The sequence below is a fragment of the Sceloporus occidentalis genome, unplaced genomic scaffold (genome assembly GCF_023333645.1).
Source record: "Sceloporus occidentalis isolate IW3139 unplaced genomic scaffold, rSceOcc1.0.p SCAF_12, whole genome shotgun sequence".
NCBI classification, from domain to species: domain Eukaryota; kingdom Metazoa; phylum Chordata; class Lepidosauria; order Squamata; family Phrynosomatidae; genus Sceloporus; species Sceloporus occidentalis.
In genome coordinates this window covers 13,543,301-13,567,662 of record NW_028316992.1, presented here as the reverse complement: position 1 = coordinate 13,567,662, position 24,362 = coordinate 13,543,301, and the positions used below count along the sequence as shown (strand labels likewise).

The following is a 24,362-nucleotide window of genomic DNA, read 5'->3' as shown; positions in this document are numbered from 1 at the left end:
AAATAATCCAAGTTCCCTCCCTCATCTCTTTCCGTGACATGTCCAGCATTTGAAGTTCACCTTCTGGCAGCACAGTGAGTTGCCTTTCTTGCGCTGACCATGGTACTGAACAGCTTTTACAACGAAAGAACGAAATCCAGAAAAGACATTTTGCTAAGCAGCAAAAAGAGACAGCTGAGTATACTTGAGTATTTAATAAATCTAAATAAAACAATGCCAACAAACCAGGAACCCCTGTATTCCTCCTGCTCACATCTATCTATGTTAGATCAGCGTATTGCAGAACAAGGCAACAGTTCAACTGCTGTTCGAAGGGGTTTTGTTTTCTCTGCTATGGCAACAGAGAGATGGTTACAGCTATCTGATAACACGCCATTGTTAAGAATAAAGTGGACTAGAGTAACTAGATCCATTACACTCATGACAAACGCCTGATCATGGGAGACTGGCCATCAAATAAAATGCTGTTCCAAAAGACACTTGCCTAATAAACAATGATAGTTTCATTTTTTATTTATTTGTTAACACATCCAGCTTCACATGGGGTGCATCTACACTGTAGAAATGATGCAGTTTGACACCACTTTAACTGCCATGGCTCCATCGTACTGAATCCTGGGATTTGTAGTTTTGTGAGAGCCAGCATGGTGTAGTGGTGTGAGCATTGGACTTTGACTCTGGGGACCAGGGTTTGAATCCCTGCTTGTCTACGAAAACTGACTGGGTGACCTTGGCCAAGGCACACTCTTTCAGCATCAGAAGATGGCGGTGGCAAATCCCCTCTGAAGAATTGCCACGAAAACCCACCTTAGAGTGGTCACAAGTTGGAAATGAGTTGAAGGCACATAACACAACAACAAGGCACCAGCACTTTGGCAGAGAAGGCTAAGGACCTTGTAAAACTAGAAATCCCAAGATTCCAATAGGATGGAGCTACACATCTTAAAGTGGTGTTAAGCTGCATTATTTCTACAGTGTAGATGCACCCAGAGCACAAAGCCATTCCATCAATTCTGGTAATTTGTCTGAAAGGCTTGTATAATGGAATTGACCGTGGGTTACTTTTATTTAAAATCAGGCTTTCTGAAAGGAGACACCAACAGTCTTTTTGCTTTGAGTCCCACTGCTCACTTAGAGTTATCCACCACCATTATTTTAATCCATCTTTCTTTCTTTCTTTCTTTTTTCCTAGACCATCAGTTCTCTATATGGGCACAGAAGGACAAAGTGGAATTGAAATTGGACTCATATGTGTCTCAGAGGTAAGCAGTGGGCATAGTTAGAATTACCCAAACTGAGACAAGAATGTGTGATGCTTGGATTCCTTGTGGCTTTAAGATACCACTGAGTAACATGCAACAGTTTGAATGATCCAGATCTTTACCCAAAGAGATAAAGGCCAGATGTGCGGCGGAAATGATCAATAAAAAGCAAACAATTCCAAAAGGAATATACGACTCTTGTTGTTGCTTTGTGTGCCTTCAAGTCATTTCCAAATTGCAGTGACTCTAAGCCAAACCTACCATGGGGTTTTCTTGGCAAGTTTATTCAGAGAGTGTTTACCGTTGCCATCCTCTGAGGCTGAGAGTGACTTGCCTAACATCACCCAGTGTATTTACATATGACTCTTAGCACATTATATTTCTTTCAAGTGTTTATCACCTTACAGCATCAGAAATTATTATTTTCCCACTTTCCCAGATATTAATCCCCATCAGGGACGTAGCCAAGGGGGGTTCTTGGGGTCCGGACCCCCCCTTCCATTAAAAAAACGAATGGTGTGTGCTGCTGCGCCGCCATGCCCAAGCCCCATTAAAATGGTGGCACTAAGTCTGGACCCCCCTCTTCCTAAAATCCTGGCTACGTCCCTGTCCCCATGTTGCTACATCAAACCCACAAACTCTCCCTTCTTCTCTTCTTCTGACTTGGAGATGTGGACACATACATATATACACACACACTTGCAACTGGGAGAATCTGCATTAAAAAAAACCTTGACACTGCTCACTAAAAGATTCAGGGAGATGTCTATGGCCCCAGAAAGTGTAATCTTCATAGGATATCTTCTACCATCACAGGCCCTTTCATTCTGTCATCATTAAAACTTATCCATTCACTTTGCTGTAAAAAGAGAAAGTGTGGCGTAGTGGTTAGATGCTTGGGCTGGAAGTTGGGAGATCGAGGTTTGAACCACACAACTGGCTGGGTGACTTTGGAACAGTCACTTTCTCATAGTCTGGCCTTTCTCACAGGGTTGTTGGGAGGAGAAAGTGGGGAGGAGAGAGGCTCTCATACTACCTTGAGGACCTTGGAAGAAAGGCAATATGTAGAACTGAGCGTCAGAATTAAATTCAGCATGTGTTGCGGGTGAACGGATCCATGCTCAGTCCCGAAGACCTCAGAAAGGAAAGAAGAGCAGAGTGGGCTCTTGGTCTCCACTAAGATTTGGTTCCAGGATCTCCCATGGATAATAAAATCCATGCATGCCCAAGTCTCATGAAATACAATGGCATAGTAAAATGGTTTTCCTTACATTAAATGACACAATCAAGGTTTGCTTTTTGGAATTTATTTTTTAAAACTATTTCCAAGCTGTTGATGGTTGACTCCATGGATAAAAAATCCATGGATACAGAGGACTGACTGTAATTGTTCAGGTTAGCATAGTTCCAAGACTATAGAAAATCCTCATATATCCTAATATGACTATGGAGCCAGGAGCAATATGTGAAAATGTACGGAAGTAATCTGGATGTCTACATGCACATTAGTGTAGTTTTTCCTGTGCTGGACTTTCAAACCATGTTAAATTTAGCCAACACTTTTCCAGCCTTGACAGAAGTGTCCGAATGAGTCTGGATTGGTTTTAACATGTTACTTTATTTCAGTACCAGATATAAAATTGTACAGAAGGGTATATGTACATACATCTGAACAGATATGTCTGGGTTCTTAATTTAAACCCACAAGATCAACACTGAAGTATTAAACCATAACGAAAGACTTTTCAGAGATGTGAAAAGGAACCGGTCAAATGGTTTCGCAGCTAAATATTTCATGGCATATAAGATTACTGGCCTTGAAAAAGAAGCTCTTGTATCTTGTTCATTCGTATGGCTGCTTCAACCCAACATGGTTACGGTTATCTGTGTTTTTAATATATGGCTGTGAGAGGTGGCTTTCATTGTAGTTTTTCTAGTTGTAATGATGATCGTCTGGCTTTAGAAACAAAATAGCTCAAGTTGCTAGAAATAATCAGATTTTTTTCAGTGAATGATACAACGGCATCATTATCATGAAAGCTTGTTGTTGTTATAGTTGTTGTTGTTGCGTACCATCAAAGCACTTCCAATTTATGGTGACCCTAAGTCTAACCTATCACGGGGTTTGCTTATATAATTCCGGACCTTACTGAAATGTGAGGATAAATACACAGGGGTTGTAACCCCTTTTAAACTAAATTGTACATACTGTAGCTTTAAAAAAGGAAAGGTCCTCCATTGTGAGCATAGCTCAGAAGCATAGATTTTTACATTTATGCGAGTGTCTTTAGCATTTTGCTATGGCCATGTCCTCCATTTCTCTTGGATGTTCTACATTTTGCCATGCTTTGTCCCCCTTTGCATTGAGGACACATCTGGTCACCTGGGCTAAGGCTCTGGAAAGGAGGGATTCCCTGCTGGGCAGTAGAAACCCACCAGGTGACCTTGGGCGAGTCACACTCTCTCAGCCCCAGAAAGCCCCATGATAAGTTTGCCTTAGAGTTGCCAAGAGTTGGAAAGAGCTTGAAGGCACACAACAACACCAACAACAGGAAAAACCTTTCCTCTCCCTGGGAAAGTCAATGAATAGTGCTAGTGTGACCAGGAGCCAGTGTGGCCTAGTGGTTTGAGCACTGCGCTCAATGGAGACCCAGGTTTGAATCCTGGTTCAGCTGTGGAAACTGGTGAGCTTGTGAATCCCAAAGTAATTTCAATTGTTAAAATTATAACAATAAAATAACAGTAAAATAATCCTGAGTAGGGCTGTCCTCTCTGGTAACAAACATTGCTATGTTACATTGTGTGGTTATATAAATGAGTACATTACAAATTATATCATTATTTTTATATGATACACACAAATTGTTTATATCCCTTAAAATCGTCTAATTTTGTCCACCAGATATATAACATGGATGCATTCTTTACTTCCCCCCCAACTGTATTAGGCTTTCTTATTTGAAGTCAGCCTCTCTCTTTCATTAAATTATGTGAATCCTTCCAGACTACTGCATGGCCTTGGGCAAGTCACACTCTCTCAGCCTCAGAGGAGGGCAATTGGCAAGAGGAAGCACACAGACCCCTTGGAGAAACTGGCCACTGAGGGTCGTGGCCCTGAGTCGGAAGGGACCTGAAGGCACACAACCACCACAATCACCACCACCACAACCACAAGGGCAAAGGGCTCTGGAGGGGGGTGTGTGTGTGCAAAGACCCCTAAGCCTGGAGGGAAGCAGGGGCCACAGAGCAGGGAAGGGAAGGGAGGGAGGAAAGAAGAGAGGAAAGAAGGGAGGGAAGGGAAGGGAGGGAGGAAAGAAGAGAGGAAAGAAGGGAGGGAAGGGAAGGGAGGGAGAGAAGAGGAAGGAAGCAAGGAAGGAAGAAAGAAAGAGGAACGGAGGAGGGAGGGAAGGAAGGGGAAGGGAAGGGAAGAAAGGAAGGAAGGAAGGAAAGAAAGAGAAAGAAAGAAAGAAAGAAAGAAAGAAAGAAAGAGGAAGGAAGGAAGGAAGAAAAGACGGAAGGAGAGAAAGAGAGAGAGAGAGAGAGAGAGAGAGAGAGAGAGAGAAAGAAAGAAAGAAAGAAAGAAAGAAAGAGGAGGGAGGGAGGGAGGGCAGGGCTCCCAGGAGGCAGATCCAGGTCCCTCCCCGACCCCGCCTCCGCTGCCCAGCCGGGCGCCCTGCCTCCTCTTGCTCCTCTTCCTCGGAGGAGCCCTGGCAGCAGCAGCAGGAGCCCTCCTGGGCTGGCCATGCAGCGCCCAGACACCAGCAGCCTCAGCCGCCGCTGCCCCCGGAGCCAAGACCAGGGCCCCGACTCTGGAGCAGAGACCGGAGGGTGAGTCCTCCCCCCAGGAGACCCCCGACACAGGCTTCCCTCTCTGACTTCCTTCCGTCTCCTCTTCCTTCTCTCTCTCTCTCTCTCTCTCTTTCCTTCCTTCCTTCATTCTTCTCTCTCTTTTTCTTTTTCTCTCCTTCTCTCTTTCCTACCTAATTCCTTCCTCTCTCTCTCCTTCATTCCCTTCTTAATCTCTCTCTCTGTGTCTTTCTTTCTCTCTTTCTTAACCCCTTCCTTCCTTCCTTCCTTCCTTCCTTCCTTCCTTCCTTCCTTCCTTCCTCTCTATACTTTTTCATCTTTCTTCCTTTTCTACCTCCTTCCTTCCCCTCCTCCTCTATCCTTCCTTCCTTCCCTTCTTCATCTCTCCTTGATTCTTTTTTCTCTTCCTTCTCGTTTTCATCTCTCTCTCTTTCTTTCTTCTTCACTTCCCTACTTCCTTCTTTCCTTCATCTCTCTCCTTCCTTCTACTTTCTTTCCTTCTTTCTTCTCTCTTTCTCGTTCCTTCCTCTGCCTCTTTCTTTCTTTCTTTCTTTCTTTCTTTCTTTCTTTCTTTCCTCCTTCCTTCCTTCCTTCCTTCCTTTCTTCCTCCCTCCCTTCTTTCTTTCCTTTCTCTTTTTCTTTCTTTCCTTCTTTTCTCTTTCTCTTCCCCTCTCTCTTCTTCCTTCCTTATTTCTTTCCTTCCTTCACTCTTTTTCTCTCTCTTTCCTTTCTCCTTTCCTTCTTTCATCCCCCTATCCTTCCATCCTTCCTTATTTACTTGCTTCCTTCCTTATCTCTTTACTTACTCACTTATTTACATACTCTTTTTCTGTCTCCGCCCTCCCTCGCTCGCTCCCTCCCTCCCTCCCTTCCTTATCTCCTTCCTTCCTTCCTCCCTCCCTCCCTCCCTCCCTTCCTTCCTTCCTTCCCCCCTTCCTTCCTTCCCCTCTCTCTCCTTCCTTCCTCTCCTCTTCCTTCCTTCAGTCTAAAAACAACCCCAAAATACAGTTTTAAAACAGAAACATAACTTACTGTATATACTCATGTATAAGTCTAGAAATTTAGGTCAAGACATGTACCCCAAAAACCTGAGTCAACTTAACCATGGGAATTTTGTAAGTTCTCTGGCATTGTTTTCTTTTGCTTCATCCTTTAGGTCCTTTGCTTTATGCCCCTAAATTTTACCCTCGACTTATCTATGGGTTATATCAAAATCCACAATTTTGGCCCCAAACTTGCCCTTGACTTATACATGAGGTCAACTTATGTTCAAGTGTATACTGTAATCCACATTGTTCAAATGGCCTTTATAAAGAGCAAACCTGCTGAACTTAATTGTTTTTATATACTGCAGGTCAGAATACAGCTGTGTGTCATCTTCCAGCAGTAAGTATAAACTGTTCTTGCTTGTTGTTTTGTTAATGCCTTTGTAATGATGCTGAAGCTGCACATGGGGACCTTTTGAAAAGAGTGTTTGCAAGGAAAAGGGACAAAAGGACAGAGCAAGAGGAGTACAGTTCAGGATTTTCCTAGACCAGGTCAAAATGAGAGCCTTCACTTTACCTTCTTCTGCGCACGTTCCCTTCTTCTGCTGGGAGATGTTGTGTGCCTTGGAGGGTCTCAGAAAGATGGTGGCTGAGTAGAAGCAATGACAAGTTTAGGCAGGACAAGGGAGGGAGAGATCCTCATGTTGCAAGACAGGGAGGCAAAAGGGGTCCAGAAAAAGTACTTTTTCTAGGTTCTGGCACCCCCAGCACTCTGATAGTAGATCACAAAATAACTGCCGCCTTTCCACTGTGCAAAACATGTAAAGCCTTGTGGGTTATTGAGTTCAGGACACTACGGCCCTGCGCCTTGTCTCCTGCTTCACCAGCATTGTTACTGTGTGCTTTCCATGTTTCTGACGTATGGCGACCCAATGGTGAATCTATCGTGGGGTTTTCTTTGCCAGATTTTTTTTCAGAGGGGGTTTGCCTCTAAGGCTTCCTCTAAGGCTGAGAGAGTGTGACTTACCCAAAGTCACTTGGAGAGTTTCCGTGGCCAAGTGGGGGATTTGAACCCTGGTCTCCAGAGTCATAGTCCAACGCTCAAACCACTACACTATAGTGGCTCCCATTGCCACCATTACTGTATAGGTAATATAGCCTATAAATAGCATGTACCAAAGTCCACGATTTTCTGTTTTTGGTGCATCCTGCCAGAGAAAATTATTGTGGTTTAATATAGACTCATCCCTCTATATTTACGGCTTTGATATATGTGGATTTGATTATTCACGGATCTGATTAATATGTTTTCTCTAGGAATATCTAGGTGCTCCAGTGCAACTTGATGGTCACCTTTAACTAAAAGTTGCACTGAAAGACCTAGAGATTCCTAGAGAGAACACTCCACTAGTCATTTGTAGCTCCTCTGCTGCACTTCTATGTTCAATGTCTGTCGGATGTTGACCACAGAGTTGCCCTGGAGGACCTAGAGATTCCTAGAGAGGTGTCCTCTCAGGTAAAATACATGGTGTTTTTGTTATTTGCAGTTTTTCCATATTCACAGGGGTCTTGTGCCCCTAACCCTAGCGAACGGCGGGACAAGTGTATTCACAACTGATTATTTAAGTCTGAATCTTGTTGTCAGTCCCAACTAGAGTAGACCTATTAAACCAGTAGGATTTATCTATATAAATCAAAAATTGATTCAAAGGAACCTACTTTAGGATTCATTCCCTATCCTGATTCCAACTAGATTCACAGACTTTTAATTTAGAGATGGTCTTGCAGTTCTTTGTACTGTGGGCTTCTGAGCTTTGCTTTTAAGCAAATTTGTTGTAAATAGTTGTGACACCTGTCAAAGTGGTTGTGCCTCCAAGAGTAAAATACAAAATGACACTCTAACATGAGGGTTTCCTACTGACCTACATTGCAATGAGCGAGGCTATTAAATTCTTTGTGGCATTGCAATCCTGAGCAGGAATGTGAGTGGGACCCTCCCGGCCGTGTCCTGTTTAAGTGCCACAGAATCCAAAAGACACTCTGGCTGCCAGGGAAGGAACCACCACTTCAAAAAAAACCTCTGCAAAACACAACTGAGAAACTGCAAGCAGAGAAGGGACCCAATGAATTATGAGCCATGCTACTAACCCAGGACTGAGCCAGCCTTTGCCTGCTGAACACCCATAACTTCAGATAGCAAACTAGCAAGTAGAGTGGGCAAAGTGCAACCCTTCTATCACCTTTTTTTAAAAAAAGACTGGTGGTACAAATAGGTTTGGATTCTCTCTTTCTCTCTGTCTTTACTTGTTCTCTCTTTGTCAGTTTGAGGGTTAAGAATGTCCCTTCACACTGTGAGGTGCATTTTCCAAAAAAGCCAGCAGTCACTGCAGGCTCTTTTAATCATGCAGACTGAATGGACACTTTTGTGCTTCCTACCAAAAGCCGAACACCCTGCTACCAGTTCGTGGAAGAGCGGAAGACAGACAAGTGATCTGCAATGACTGATTGGAGTCATTGCATGCCCTGCAGTATATTTTCTCTCCCCTCTGAACTTGGCATAAAAGATGGATGGATGGTTCAGGACAGTTTGCCTATTCCAGCATTCACACACACGTGTGTGTGAGAGAGACAGATTGAATTTGGACTGCATTTTAAGACTACTGCCACTTTGCCATCCAAAATTCCATGCCTGTGAGAGCTTATAAATTGTGATTTGCATGACTGTTGTTTCCCACAAAGTGATAATCTCTGTAGATAAAAGAAATTTCCTCTGTAGAACAAACAGCCTTCAGACTATCCAAGGCTTTGCTTTTCTACTTCCTGTGCTTATGTAGCTTGATTTTTTAAAAGCTGCTTTTGTTATACAAATATAAGCACTAGAATAGTAGAAGGGAAACTTTAGGAACAAGGCCACATTTGCTTCCTTAAGGACTGTAGCATTTTGTCCAGGCCTAGTCATTGGTCTAAGAAGCCCAAATCCTTGCTTTGGTTACAGTTTGCCAGGAATCAGATTGAGTTGGCATTAGGAAGCAGGAGTGTCAGTTTCTCCCATTTTCTTTGTTAAAGGAGAAACTAAACTAAGAGGTTCTTTCACTTGCATAGAAGCCATTCATTTTGTTTAATAGTGCAAATCTATACTCACTGGCAGAAAAGCGGCTGTATCCAGTGCACACTGTAGGATGCAAGTAGAAAAACAGAAATATGGTATGCAAAGGATTGGCATGCCTCCAGTGGCACTGGAAGCTCCATTAGTGCCCACCAATGAGGGACTGTGCTCGAGATACCATCTAATCACATGCCTCTCACAAACAGCGGGAATCAATGAATTCACATTGAAAAGAACAAGCCCCCTGCATACATACCACACACCCAGTGTAGGATGACTGCTTCCTGGTCAATGGGGCAGTAAATCTACTTCAGTTTTTAGTCTAAAGTTTAAATGGGCTTTTGAAGGCGCTTAATATCATGCCCAATAGAGATTCGGTGTTTTGGATTTAAAGGGAATCCAGAGTGGATTCAGCACCCCATCAAAAGCCACAACTTGACATGGTTGGTTTTCTCACGATGAAATCCTCATACTAAACTGTAGTACAAAGGCCATGAAATCCACTTCACATTTTATATTGAACTTTAAATGAGTTATCCAAAGTACTCTCAGTGTGCATCTATATGCGCATCACATGTGCATGCACATTGCACACATGCACTCACTTGCCTTCAAGTCACTTGTTGGCATATGATGGCCCCATGAATTTTCATAGGGTTTTCTTAGGTAAGGAATCCTCAGAGGTGGTTTGCTGTTGTCTTTGTCTGAAATATAGCCTACAGTACCTTGATGGTTCAAGATCAGAGGGATAGGATGCCTTCACTACCTCCAAAATAGGCACAGAACTTTAGAGAAGCCACCATTGCAAGCATCACGGAATGAAGGTCTCTTACAGATCTCATCAGCCCTTGTTGTATAGCCAGCAATGACCTTGCCTGATATTCCACACATTCAAGCCTCTCTGAAGGCTGTGGTCTGAATTCTTTTATGTTTTTCACAATCACAGTTTTAAAAAGCAAAGCATGGCAGGATACAGACGGGCAAAAAGGGGTGTGTTCATGACGTCATGAAGGTATAACCTTCAGACAGCCCTTACCTGAATGCCGCCATGAACATGCCGCCCGCACGCCCCAAGCGGGAAGAAGCGGCATTAAAAAGGTGCTGCTTTCCCCCGCTTCTTTTCTATATACTGCGCAGCTGCGCATCTCCGTCTATAAGCTGCTGCACCGGTATGCCAGAATTGTTATGCCGCTAATTTAAGTTGCCCATTTAAAAGCTCCGTGTCTGCTGCGTCGCATAATGAGTCGGGGTCCTGGAACATGCGCAGTTTGCACTGAGGCTCTAATTAGAGCGTCAGATGCCATGCAGATGTGGAAGCTGCAGTACAGCTGCACTCTATTTTAATGCTCGTAACCCTAACCCTAACCCTAACACTAACCCTAGAGCAACATGTACGCATGCGCTGCTAGAATTGGGGAAAGTTTGGAATTTAAAGTGAACCCCTACACACATTCCTGTGCCATTTTCACCTAACAATAAAAAACGCCTAAAACTTTAAATATTTACATATGTACAAGGGAGGTGATGGGGGATGGCAGGGGGACAGCGGTGGCAGCGGCGACAGCTGTGGCTGTGCATTGCAGATTCAGCAAGAGCGTGGGGACTAAAGGAGAGGAGGCATCCATGATGCTGGTGACACTACCAACGTGCAAGCGGGCAAGGATGCCAACACCAGCTGATCACCAGCTGGCAGGAGACCACCATTGTTCTTGGGCAGGGTGAGGGAAAAAGTTTAAAGGGGCCAGGGCGCTTTAAATGTGCACATAGGCTTTCTGCCGCCAGTGCTGAGCGCCGCAGCTGCGCATCCGCCAGCCGGCAAAAGAAAAAAAAAAAAGCCCCATTTTTGGCCGCCCGTGCAGAAGCTGCCTCTCTCTTTGCAGCGTCCTCCGAGGCGGCGGTTTGGAAACTGCGGGTCAGAAACGGCCCCAGGTGAGGCGTCTTCACTGCCCCCCATGTGGAAGCCCCATGCACCTGAGCCACGCCCCCAGGGCGGGCGGTCTGGAGGCTCCGTATTCAGCAGAATACACCTCCAAGACGTCTTCCCCTGCCTGTCTGTACCCCGCCCATATTTGGCACTTTTTGGTTGACCTAAAAACAGTGTCACCACAACATGCATTTTAGATCTGGAAAGAAGTGGGTTTTCAGCATATAAATGCTTCTGATAGCAGACATGGACCAAATTCTTTCTGCCAGAGACTCAGATTTCTCATAAGAAGGGCTTCATATAGATATCAGATTTTATTAACTGAATGTTAAGTTTCTCCCTACAACAGAATATCATTGCAAAATAACAGTCCTTAATTTTTTTTAAAAAAATTGATAGAGGTTTTTCTTTGTTGTTCTTTCCTTTCAGGTGAGCTCTCTGTGGAAGATGTGCCCGATCCATTTCTTGTTAGCTTGCACATAATTGCAAATCCGGGAGAATCCGCTACTCTCCAACAAGCCATTGATAACCTTTTGGCCTGGATCCATCCAGACCTCCAGCTCTTCCGGGTGTCAGAGAGGCGGCTACCAATGAAGCCAAGGAAGCCTCACAAGGCTATAGCTTCTCAGCCAGCCCTTGCCATAATCTTCTTCCTGCAAGAAGACTTTGATGGGGAACCCATCCTGCAGCTCCATGAGGCTTTTCAAAGTCCCCCCTGGCATTATCATCACACTGAGCGAGTGCATGGGAAGTTCCTCCCTTACATGCCAGGCAGCCAAGACTTCTTCGTCTTGGTCCCTGGGACTCCCTTGTGGGCCATCCGGCCAGTGCATTATGGAAAGGAAATAATACGCTTTACCATCTACTGCCGCCATGAAAACTTTACCAGCACTATGAAACTCTACGAGTTAATTCTGAAAAAACAAATTCATCAGCAAAAGGCAGACTTCTGTGTGTTTCCTATCTATTCCAACATGGACCTAGAGGTGCAGTTCTCATTGAAGAAGCTCCCGAGAGGCTTTGTGCCAAGTCCCACGGAGTCGGCTGTGCTGGAGTTCCGCGTGAAGGATATCCGGCAACTCCTGCCACTCTTGCCCAATCCCTGCAGCCCCATCAGTGAAGGCAGGTGGCAAACCGAAGACCCTGATGGGAATAAGATCCTTTTGCAGGTATGTATTAATATCTCCACATAACACATCAGAAATTCACAATGCACATATTGTATGGAACATAACCAAATCAGAATGGGATATAAGGTTTTGCAGGAGAATGCTTTATGTACAGCAGGGGTGGGCAAAAGATAACCTTCTAAGCAAGGTTGGACTGTGACTCGCAAGCATTCCTCACCAATGGCTGGGGTTGCTGGGAGCTGCTGTTCAGCAATATCTGGATGGCCACTGGCTCTCTCTTCCTGATGCAGTGGCAGCTGGTGGCTTCCATGTCAGTGGGGCAGAGAATCGACTTTAGGTTTTATTCTGCTTTGTCTGCACTAAAGTACAACCATAATCCCACACGGTGGTGGTTGTGGGATGGTGAATACCCAGTTATAGTCTGAACTTTAAAGGAGACACCTTTATCCACAAAATAGACTCAGCACCATGGAGAATTCCTATCAATAATAATAATAATAATAATTTGTTTTATTTATATACCGCTATTCCAAAGATCATAGCGGTGAACAGCAAGTAAGCTAATTAGCAAGTAAGCTAATTTGCCCCCAACAGTCTGGGTACTCATTTTAGCGACCTCCTCGGAAGGATGCAAGCCTGAGTCGAGCTTGGGCCCTTTTGCTGGTCTTGAACTCGCAACCTTGTGGTTTTGAGTGAATGGCTGCAGTACAGGCATTTAACCACTGCGCCACCAGGGCTCCTTGAACTATTAAGTTCAAAATAAACATGGATCAAATTCACCATTCCACTGGCATGAAAGCCACACAACTACTATTACCATGGTGTGAGGTTTATTTAGAAATGAATGCTAATGGACTGGTGAGGCTTCTAATAGAAAGCACAACACTTGTTGGTCTTGGATTGTTATCTTGCCAAGCGTGTTCATGCTTTTTTAACAGATCCAGAAACTTGTAATTTTTTTAAAAATGAAAATAGAAATAGAGCTCCCCATTTTCATTTGATTAGTACTGTACTGTGTTTCCCCAGTTTGCCCTAAAAGATACCTATAATTGCTAACATGGAGAACAAGGCATACAGCTTTGTGGTGAGTATTGGACTAGGACTTGGAAGGTCCAGGTTCAGATCCCTACAGAGTCTGACTGAAACTCACTGGGTCACCTGCAAATCTCCCTCAGCCTGACCTACAACCCAGGATTTTTGTGTGGATAAAGGAGAGGAGGGCTACATATTTTACCTTCAGATTTTTAGAGGAAAGAGATGTGGTGGCTTAATGGTTAAGACGCCAGCTCTGACAACTGTAAGATTGGAAGGTTGGCAGTTTGAGGCCCCAAGTGCTGCATGATGGGGTGAGCTCCTGTCACTAGTCCCAGCTTCTGCCAACCTAGCGGTTTGAAAGCATGCAAATACAAGTAGGTAGATAGGTACCACTTCGGTGAGAAGGTAATAGCGTTTGGTGCAGTCATGCTGGCTGCATGACCCCCAGAGTAGTCCTTGGACAACGCTGGCTCTTTGGCTTAGTAACGGAGATGAGCACTACCCCCTACAGTTGGTTATGACTAGACATTTGTGTCAAGCGGCTACCTTTAATTTAACCTTCTTTAGAGGAAAGGAGAGATATACATGCAAGAAACAAATTTAAGTCTCACATGAAAGAGTGCAGGATACTGGGGAAATGTTCAAACATTCTACATTGCTATGAGCCATTTTGAAGGCCCAGAGGGTACAACAGCATCTCAGATATTTAACTGTTCACTCCCAATCTATGATAAAATCCTCAGAAAATTTCAAATAATGCCAAAAAGTTAAGTGAAGAAATTACCCAAAAGATATATGCTAAATTACTGTTTTTAGATTTGTGTAACCTGAATGGAAAGAGAGTTTGTATCCAGAGTTGTCTATCAGGGAGCAGAAAGGAAACACTGATGGTATATATCAGCCCTCCACATCCACAGATTCTGCATCCATGGATGCAACCATCCATGGCTATTGTATATAATGGGACTTTAGCATTTATGGATTTGGTATCCGTGGGGGGTCCTGTGGATACCAAGGGACCACTGTATATCCCTCCCTCCCTGCATTCTGCTCAGATTTGCTCTAGAAGATTGGGAAAAGCACATTTTTTGTTGTGGGTCAGAGAAGAGGAAAAAGAACCCTTATTATAAGCAAAACTCCACTTGTGCAAAATCAAGTGCAGCCCAAGCAGGTTTATTATGGCATAAGCTTCCATGGACTAGTTTTTTCCTACTGTAGTAGGCTTGCTCTGTTAAGGGCAAATATTCTTTATTGTTCCCATACAACACAGAGTCAGACATCTCATCTCCCTTTAAAACCTCTCCTTATCAAACTAAAAAATGTCACAGAGATTTGAATCTCCTGCAGCAATTAGAGTAACAAGATGTAGCCTCAAAGTTCCCCCCACCATCATATTTAACAGGGATCACTATGCCTGCTACCCAATTGGATTACTGTCCTGCTCTTAACCCATTTTGTAAATGTACTTTATTATCAGGCAGCTTAGATAAAGCAGTAGTGAGAAAATAAATCAGGCCATTGATGTAATTATCTTTGCCTCCTCCGTTTGTAAACAGGACAGCCCTAACACCTTTGTTCGCAGAGGTGTGGGAAGATAGGTCCAAATAAACCTGGATCCCTAGTCTCATCCTGATCAAGTTAGCTAAGCATGCCATTCTTTCTTCTGATCTCTACACCTGCACTTTTAACAGCAGCTGACATGAAGACTTCTGACAGGTGAAGCTTTTCCTGACATGGAGATAGTACTGGGGAAAGCATCACCTGTCACATTTCAGTGCGCCAGTCTGCTGTTAAAGGTGCTGAACCATGGCTAGAAACAGGGTGGACATTTATAGGTTGCCAGCAGTGTTGCCAACAAGCCTCGAAGGTATTCCCCAAATGTTTTACCAAAATCCAAAATCCCCGGAATTCCCCAATATTTTACCAGAATATTCAGTCAAAATATCCAAAAGAAATTAATTGGCAACTCTGGTTGCCAGAGTGAAAACTGGAGAGGGTTCATGTACCTTTAATAGTTGTGTGAAAAGGGGAATTTCAGCAGGTGTTACTTGTTTACCTGGTTGGGTGAAAAACCACACCAGCTGAAATTCCCTCTTTTAACACAATCACTGAAGGTACAGGAACCCACTCCAGTTTTCACTCTGGCAACTGTAATGGACAATGTTGTTCACAACTCGTTGAGGTGGAACTATGCTACACCCTCCATAATATTTCCTCAAGCTGGAAAGATGTTAGAAGTAGGAATTTTGCTGATGTTAATTCATACCTTTACATTGTTGTGGATGTCATTTAGTTCACAGGTTGGCAAAATTTGCCTATATGGGCCACAGAAGGCCTCTTTGAGGCCCCCCAGGTCCCGCAACAATATTCCCAAGTGCCTCCCCACATCTCCTGGTTTACCTCTAGTTAGAAAAAAGCTTCTTGCCCAAGGAGCAAGAAAATAACAACAGAATTAACATACACACAACTAAGAAGGCATTTTGAGGTAAACATTTTTTTAAGGGTATAGGAAGGTATGAGCTTTGCATGGCCTTCTGAGACCCTATAGAAGGCCACTGTGGCTCCTCACTCTTGGCAATTTTCCTTCACAAATTTGCATAGATTGATAGATAAAATGTATTTAGTCCCTATACCCATGTTGGTGAACCCGTTGCATGCATGCCTGCTCTGACACACGAAACCATCTAAGTAGGCACATGGCGAGGGAGGCCCAGGTTGAGGAGCTAGAGGAGCAGGGAGTCACAGCCCACCTCCTTGCCACAGCCAGGAGGAGTAGCGCACAGCCCTTCCACCCAGAAGCCTTACACCTTTTCAGGGAACCCCATCCCCTAGCCAGATTGCTCTCCGGCTCCCAGGGCTGCATCTGCACTGCAGAAATGATCCAGTTTGGCACTGCTTTAACTGCCAGGGCTGAATACTATGGGATCCTGGGGTTTGTAGGTTCCATGTATAGTGAAAGTAAGTGCTCACTTGGAATAGCTAGAAATGGATACCAAATGCTGGATACATCAACTTCCCTCTAACTCTTTGCTAAGACTTACAATAAAACAACTTATATGTGAGTTTTTTGGTATTCCCAGAACCAGAAGCAGTCTTAAGGGAACAAGGGTTGCTTCCACACTGAAGAATTAATGCAGCTTGACACTACTTTAACTGCCACGGCTCCATCCAGTGGAATCCTGAAATTTGTAGTTTGTTGTGGCACCAGAGCTCTCCAACAGAGAAGACTAAATATCTCACAAAACTACTGATTTCAGAATTCCATAGCATTGAGCTATAGCAGTTAAAGCAGTGTCAAACTACATTAATTCGTCAATGTAGATACAGGCTTCATCTGTACTGCAGAAATAATCCAGTTTGACACCACTTTAACTGTCATGTATCAATGCTGTGGAATTCTGGGAACTGGACTTTGTTGTAGCACCAGAGCTCTCTAAAAGAGAAAGCTAAATGTCTCACAGAACTGCAGTTCCCAGAATTCCATAGAATTGAATCAAGGCAGTTAAAGTTAAATCAACCAGTTTTATTTCTGCAGTGTAAATGCAGCTGCAGTTAGGATTCCTCCATATTGTGTAACCGAGACTGCATCTCATTATGCCATTGTAGTATAAAAACAATACAGTACTTTGGAATAGTCCTGGATTTTATTTCTCATATGGGAAGAGGCCATGTGTTGTCTAAATAGTAAACTGTTATTGTTATTGAGGGAGCTTTTCCAGTCAGTCATAATTCTTTGTCTCAAATAATAGCAGTGAGCTAACACTGAGTTTCAGCACAAACTATATAATTTTACCATGCAAAAAGTTAGTTAAACATAATATTTATTTATAACCTGTCTTTCCTCCCCAAAGAACCTGCAAAGCAGATATGGGAAACTTTTTGCCCTCGGCTTTTTGGACTACAACTCTCATAATCCTTTACTTCCCATTGATCATGCTGTGGGGCTGATGGGAGATGTGAGCCAAAAGCTTCTGGGAAGCCTACCTGAAACTACCAAGGCCAAATGGCTTCTTCTTTAATACAACCCATGTTGTCCTAAACCTGATCAGACAATCCCCTACTGGAAACCTTCCTTCCTAGCCTGGAATGTCATGCCTTCGTATTTAGTGGACTCCCTGTAGCACCATTACTAGTCTGAGGGGCAGCACTACCCAAGGATTCTAGCTCTTTGGCATGAAGTGAGATCTTTACAGCAACAAACAAACAAACAAACAAACAATTTTTTGAATAAATGTGAACATCTGTACCACCACAACTCAATGTTATTTCTTTGGTTAGAATCATCCATGAATCTCAGGACTTTCAGTTCAAGCTTTAAGGACTTCTGGAAATGGAAGGCTTGCATGAACCACAAACCACTGAAATTGTTTGTGGGTTATTTATTCATCTTTTCCAATACTTGTCAGGGTATTTGTTGCAGAAGACATTGAAGTTCAAAAGTCTATATGGAAACGATAGGAAGATTCCCAGGTTGCCTCCTAGATCTCATACTGGGAGGTGTTCTGTATCCTACATTATTATTAGAAAGAACTTTGCCAGTACTCTCCTTAAAAAGTTTCTACTTTACCACATTCATCATCTGTGCCATCTTTGCTGTTAGTCTTGGACCTTAGCACATTGCAAGCAGTGTGACATTACAACCTCTTTATTCACATCTCTTTGGAGAAGCCTCCATGAAAGATAGTTTGCTCATCACTACCCATCTTACCCTACATGAGCACAGAATAATTTGGGGTATATTTATGGATATGCAGTCTAGCACACTGCATAAACTTAAAAGCACACCCTGGAAACTTATATTCTTAGAGACTGCTTGCCACAAACTCAAAAAAATAGGAAGCTAGGACACTCTTTCCATACAAGTTATAATAAGTAGCTGCCTTTTTAAATTAGTTCATTTGGAAATTTCTGTAATATGACTGGGAAAGCTGGACGTTAACAAACCCGATAAGTTTGTTTCACTGAGGCTGTAGCATACTGCAGGATTAAAGCAGTTTGACACCACTTTAACTGCTGTGACTCTGACCTACAGGATCTTGAGATTTGTAGTTTAGAGAGGTATTCAGCCTGGTCTGTCAGAGAGTTCTGGTGCTTCACCAAATGACACATTCCAGAAGTCTGTAGGATAGAGTCATGTCAGATAAAGTGGTGTCAAACGGCTTTAATTCTGTAGGGTGGCTATACCTCTAGATGCACTAATAGGAGAGTGTGGTTTTATACTCAGCCTCATTCATAGATTGTGGGAATAGTATGAAACCTTTGGAAGACGGAGCAGTATTGCATGTCATGAAAATCATTTTAAATGACATATTTATCCTTAGGGAATGATGCAGTCCAGCCTTTGTGCAAATCCTGGCAATAGTGCAATGAACAGCAAGTCATGCCATATCTGGTAGTTGTGTAGCTGAGTTCAAAATAGAAATGGCTCTTTTGTGGTTTCTGTATTACAGTGGTATCAATTTGTACATAGAGCTTTTGTCATCTCAGCTGAGATGGGTCTAGCAGTGTCATTTGTACTCTGGCACTAGTCTAGCAGTGTCATTTGTACTCTTTGTTTCTGACTACTATGCAGAAAACAAACAATTATCTGTCAGCCCTAATGGCTGTACAGAAACCAAAAGTATAAAGGGGAAAGAAAAAGCAATAACATGGTGATAATCTTTCTCTAAATCGGTGGGGCATATTTCTCCATAAATAGGTAACTCTTTAAAGAAATTAGTTTTTAATGGTTACTTGCTAGATAAACTCACAGGCAAATGGTATTCTAAAATACCATCTCTGAAAAAAAAAATAAAGGGTAGCAGGAGAGTCTACTGTTTCTTTTTAGAAATATCAGCAGCACTAATCTCTTGATGACAAGTTCTTATTCCATATTGCAATCTAATGCAAGTAAGCTCAGAAGTAAGCCCTTCTGAGTTCAAGAGTTACTGCTAGAAATGAGTACATAGGACTGCAGCTTAATTTGATCTGTGAGTTAAAAAGTCATAAAGCCAGATTAATATGAAGGCAGGAATGTCCACCTGCCAGCTTTCAAAATCTAGAACTAGGATCGTTATTCCAACTTCAAACATTTGTTTCCTTTATTCCTAAGTATTACTAGTATCTCATCTCAAACATTTCTATTTGGAGATATCTGTGGAATGTATCCCACAAACTACTAAAAAAACAACAACCAGGTATGAAATATTAAAAGATGCAAAAGGTATAATATTACATAAACAACAATGACAGGGCTCCAATATAACGCAATAGAGACCATAAATGACCAATACGTTCATAGAAGATAAGCAGTGTGTATAAATCAAGGGCTGAGTAGTAGAATGAGAGTCCCCGGGAAATTCTAGTCTCTGTTTTCATCCATTTCATTTGTTCCCTTTACATTGTGGATGTATTGTGTGTATATGCGCCTTCATGTTGCCTGTTGACTTATGGTGACCTCATGAATCTCATAGGGAAGGAATACTCAAAGGGTAGTTCCTTCCTCTGAAATATAGCATACAGCACCTGGTAGTCCTTAGCATTCTCCCATCCAAATTCTCATGCTTCTTCAGGCTAGTACAGGCGGGCACTTTGCACCGTCCTGGGCCCAAAAGTAGGTCTAGGTAGGGCTGGGCATCCACATGTGCCCAGCCCTACTATCCGCGCCCGTGCGCCAAACAGCATTCCGCAGAAAGGGGCGTCATCATGGCATGAGAGCATCATAATAGTGCCCCTTGAAAGAAGCTGCCAAGAGCGGCTTCTTTTGAAGGAGCAGGTCAGTGCCGCAGCGTGTGGCTGCTGTGGTACCGACCGGGGCAAAGACTCTTAGCTTCTAAGATCAGACAGGATCAGGTGCTTTTAGGGTATTTAAGCCTTGTGGATGGATGAGCTTCCTGTTTTCACTATGGAACTGTTCCATCTACCCTTGGAGCTATATTCTTCTCTGTGACTAATTTTAAAAATTGCCATCTACATGTAGTAGAAATCTAATATAGTAAATAGATATTTGTTAATGAAACATTTATCCTTTTTATTGCCTTTTTCCGCAGCAAGTTCGTTACAAGAGGTGTGCTAAGCAGAACAAGTTTTGCTGGTTGTCTCCCTCAAGGAACCTTCCTCATACACCACCACCAAGTTTTGTTCCTTACAGCACCAGATGGACTCTGAACAAAACCAGTGATTCTTCCAAGCCCGTTCAGGCAATCACTTTGCACCATGCCAATCCTTGTCTTGATGTTTCCCAGCAAGATTTGAGGACCTATGGCCCAGAATGCTTCCCCAAAAGAGCCAGTACTGCCTCGACTGACTCAGGTTCATTTCAGCGAAGCAAGTCTCTTGTATGCTTGCCCACTGCAAGCTCTTCCCTGACTTCTCAGTCTTTCTATTTCAGTGAGCCAAATTCATTAAGCACTTTCTCTTCTGGGCACAAGAGAAAAACCAGAGTTAATATTGATGACTTGGAGGGAGTTCAGGAGACTGATGTTGACACAGGGATGAAACTTGCTTTCTCTGATCTGTCTGTGGTTTCTGCTTACTCAGCTCCTGAAGCTTTCAGTACTGAGAAGGAAGCAAGGACAGAGTGTCTTCCACAAAAGCAAAGTGTTAATAGATCTAAGTGGACCATCTCTAGAAGAAAATCTCCTTCATCCAAGTGTAACCTCCTTGAATTATCCTCCAGTTTATTTCCTTTTCCTTTCAATTGGTCTTGTGGCTCTTCTCCATCTCTGTCAGCCTCATCTGTGGCTCATTTTGAGATCAAAAGTTTGCCAAAGGGAGCAGTTTTTTCTTTTGATGACAGCAGAACAACTGGTGGTGGTGATGAAAATGAAGAAGAGTTCTACATCTGAATTGCTTCCATCTCCCTGCCTCTCTGTGTAAGTGTGCATGTTTAAGAGGTAGACAGCGGAGTCTAGAAAAGCTACTGTCTAGATTTCAACTGCTGGAATCCCCTATGGGGATTCTGGAAATTGTGATCCAAAAATGTAACTTTTCTGAGTTCTAGTAAAAAGATTGCATATTCAACAGGACTCAGGATTCCATTCTAAATTCAAGACCAAGGTAGCACTGTTTATTATCATTTGGTTCCAGAACGTTCCTGGTGACCGGTGGTTAAGTGTGTAGATTTCTTACTTGGGCTGCTGCAGTTTGGACAGGTCAGGAATCAAGTTTGCCATCACTTATCTACTTTTCTTTAATAGCATGTCATTTTTATTTCACTGCCTTTTAACCTTCTTCCCTCCTTTTCTACCCTTTACCATGCACACTAGCACAGGTGAGATCAAATCCAGGATGAATTGCCATAATTGTTCTGCCTTCTCTATTCTACAATATTCAAGGAAGTATGGAAACATGGTTGGCATCCTATTAGGAAATCACATTATCTTAAACCAACTTACGATTGTGTGAAATTTAATTGTGAGGTGCATAACATTTGTGTTCTCTGGAAGTAGTGACACCATTGGTATCAGTATACAAGCAAGACCCAACAATGTGGCTGCTGGGCAACAATCCTGATGCCCAATGTTTCCCAATGAACAGTGTGTCCCATTGCACAATGGAGGTTCACCAGCATGGTTGGGTATTGTGTCAGTGACATAGCTCCATCATTGCAAAATCACACAGTGTAGCCTCTGGTGCAGGATTCCAGCGCCTGTCTTCTTTAACAGGTAAAGTTTGTTTCCTTACATTTCCTCCTGAACTGCTGTGGAACTGGCAAAAAGTCCCACACTTTGGTGGTCAGTGCTAGGAATAATGGCCAGGATTTGCCACTACACTTTTTCCATTATTTTGTCATACAGTACTTGTAAAAAATCTGAATACTTGAAGAAGCCACTGGACAGAAGCCAAAATGTTCCAAGTGTCCGTGGTGAAAATCAGGTCTCATTGAGTTTTCTAGCAGAATTTAAAAAGATTCCACTCAAAGGGGGAATGTGCTCCCTTTAATCTAGTGAGCAGCCAGGATCCAATAGACTGCTGACTTAAGTCTCAGCTCAGCTACAACATACTTACTATTTGGTGCCATTGAATAAGCCACTATTTACATGGCAACAGCCTCCTCCTTTCTTTATAAGAGTAATAATATTGGCTTATTCTACAGGGCTGTTATAAGGAGTACTGGGACAATTGGATGTGAAGCACTGAAAATGCTATAAAATCTAATTTAATAGAATATGCTTTTGATCACCTCTCCAATGAATAATCACTCAAGGAGATTTACAAATAAAAGTGATAAAAATATAGTGGATAAAAATCAGTGTTTTATTTTTTAAAAATAAAATAAAATCAAAGACCAATTTTTTGCATCGAGAGACATTGCTACAACCGTGTAGCTATATCTCCTGGTGCTACTCCTCCCAAAGCTTACTTTTTAAGGCATAGAGCTCCCAACCTTCCAAAGATAGGAATTTCTAAGGCTCTAGAGAGTGAGTCTGCAAGCAAAGATGTGTCTGGCTTTCTTCAGTAGTGAGACACACTGTGAAAGGCAGTGGCAGGCTTCAGCTTTCCTGTCACAGTGTGCCCTGCTACCAGGAGAGAACGGTATGTGTAATTGCTCATTGCATGGCTTAAAAGGTATTCTTGGGGGGGGGGGGGGGGCATTCAGTCATTGTGATTGGTGCAGTGGATTGTAAAACCAAATTAGTGTAATAAGATGTCATATGTTGGGTTTATGGCATTGCAATTACTTACTGAATAATCCAGATTTTTAAACATATAAATCACATTTTTAAAATACTAATAAAATACTACTTCTCTTCTTTATTAAAAATAACATCTAGTACTGCTACAATTCCCTCTCATCACAAACATGCTAAACCTATGATGAAATGAACTGGTAACTGTTAGACTGATTCCCATGCTCTGAGTTACCTACTATGATGAAGATACGACAGAATGCCTTAGTATCCAACACCATTGGAACTGGGATTCTCTCTGCACCTCACTCCAATTGCAGTCATCCTGAATATTTTCCTCTGGAGCAGGTTTTTAGGGTACATGTTTCCTGTCCTATCGTTTCCAGTACCTGGAAAACATTTCCCCCTGTATCTGAATCTAAATTTGTGATAGGCTCAACTCTAGCTGCAGGTTTTAAATGTTCTTCTAATGGCTTATAGTTTGTTTGAACTGTGATAAAGGAATAATCTCATCAAATGTAGCATTTGCAATATTCAGAGTATGTTAACTGTTTTTTTTTAATTAATTAATTAATTTATTTATTGCTGTATTTTGTGAACTATTTTTACACACAGATTGTTTTCATCAGTGTTTGGAAGGCTTTTTTAAAAAAGTAAAATGTTCTTTACAATTGTTAATTGCAACCTGTTGGAAAATGTCATCCCATATTACAATATTGCTCCCACACATCTATGTTACGTTTGAAATGTAGTTTCAATGTTAATGTAAACCAATTCAGAAAATTATACTTTGTTCCAGATAAAGTTGTCTAAGACAAATATATTAAAATATACTAAAATAGACCGAAGCAGAACCAGGCAAGCAATGCGCCAGCGGAGAAAAAAGCACTAGAAAAATGGTGTGCATGGTCATCTTTCTTTTGGAATACTTGTGAGAAGGCAACTATTAGCATAGCACAACTTTGCAATTATGGCTTCCTATTTGTTTACTTTTTTAAAAGAATACATGCATAGATTTTGAGTGGAAGCACAAAGGTGGAGGAAAAAAGGAAGATGCAAGCACTACTACTTTGCATAGGAAAAGGGGACAGGATCTAACCATTGAGCCAGCAAAGCACAGTCATGGTGTGAAAGATAGCACTACCCTCTTGCTCTCTTTCTGAGTTGAGGAAAGCCACTTTTCAAGTGGAATGACATGAAACAATGGCCTAGCATGATAAACACCTACATGACATGGAACTTGTTCCTTCAGTGGTCAGGTTTTAAAATATGGGAGAGCACTCAACTTGGCATTCCCCCAACTGTAGTCATAAGGTGGTACTATAGTTTATACACACTGTTCAGTTTTTGAGTAATCAGAACAAGGTGTAAATGCATCTGCTCCACCACAGTATCTATTCCAAAATCCACTCCCTCCTTCTCTTACAGTTATACATTTCATTTGGTTCATTGCAACTGTTGTCGTTTCAACCCCATGATGCTCTATAAACTATGAGAATAG

The 24,362-nt window shown here is 42.5% G+C and overlaps 1 protein-coding gene across 1 annotated transcript; it reads left to right on the top strand.

Moving 5' to 3' along the window:
- Positions 1-5,004: 5,004 nt before the first annotated feature.
- On the top strand, positions 5,005-22,792 carry FAM124A (family with sequence similarity 124 member A). Its single transcript, XM_089478026.1, has 4 exons — positions 5,005-5,090; positions 6,424-6,455; positions 11,515-12,254; positions 20,279-22,792. Exons 1-4 carry the CDS (start codon positions 5,005-5,007, stop codon positions 21,074-21,076), a joined length of 1,656 nt encoding a protein of 551 aa, XP_089334152.1. The 3' UTR covers positions 21,077-22,792.
- Positions 22,793-24,362: the final 1,570 nt, after the last annotated feature.

What these genes read in the sequence shown, in the direction of transcription:
- FAM124A (XM_089478026.1), top strand. Translation starts at nt 5,005, where the DNA reads ATGCAGCGCCCAGACACCAGCAGCCTCAGCCGCCGCTGCCCCCGGAGC. An exon ending in CTGTGTGTCATCTTCCAGCA is followed by an intron (nt 6,456 to 11,514) that starts GTAAGTATAAAC and finishes CTTTCCTTTCAG; the next exon opens with GTGAGCTCTCTGTGGAAGAT. An exon ending in GGAATAAGATCCTTTTGCAG is followed by an intron (nt 12,255 to 20,278) that starts GTATGTATTAAT and finishes CTTTTTCCGCAG; the next exon opens with CAAGTTCGTTACAAGAGGTG.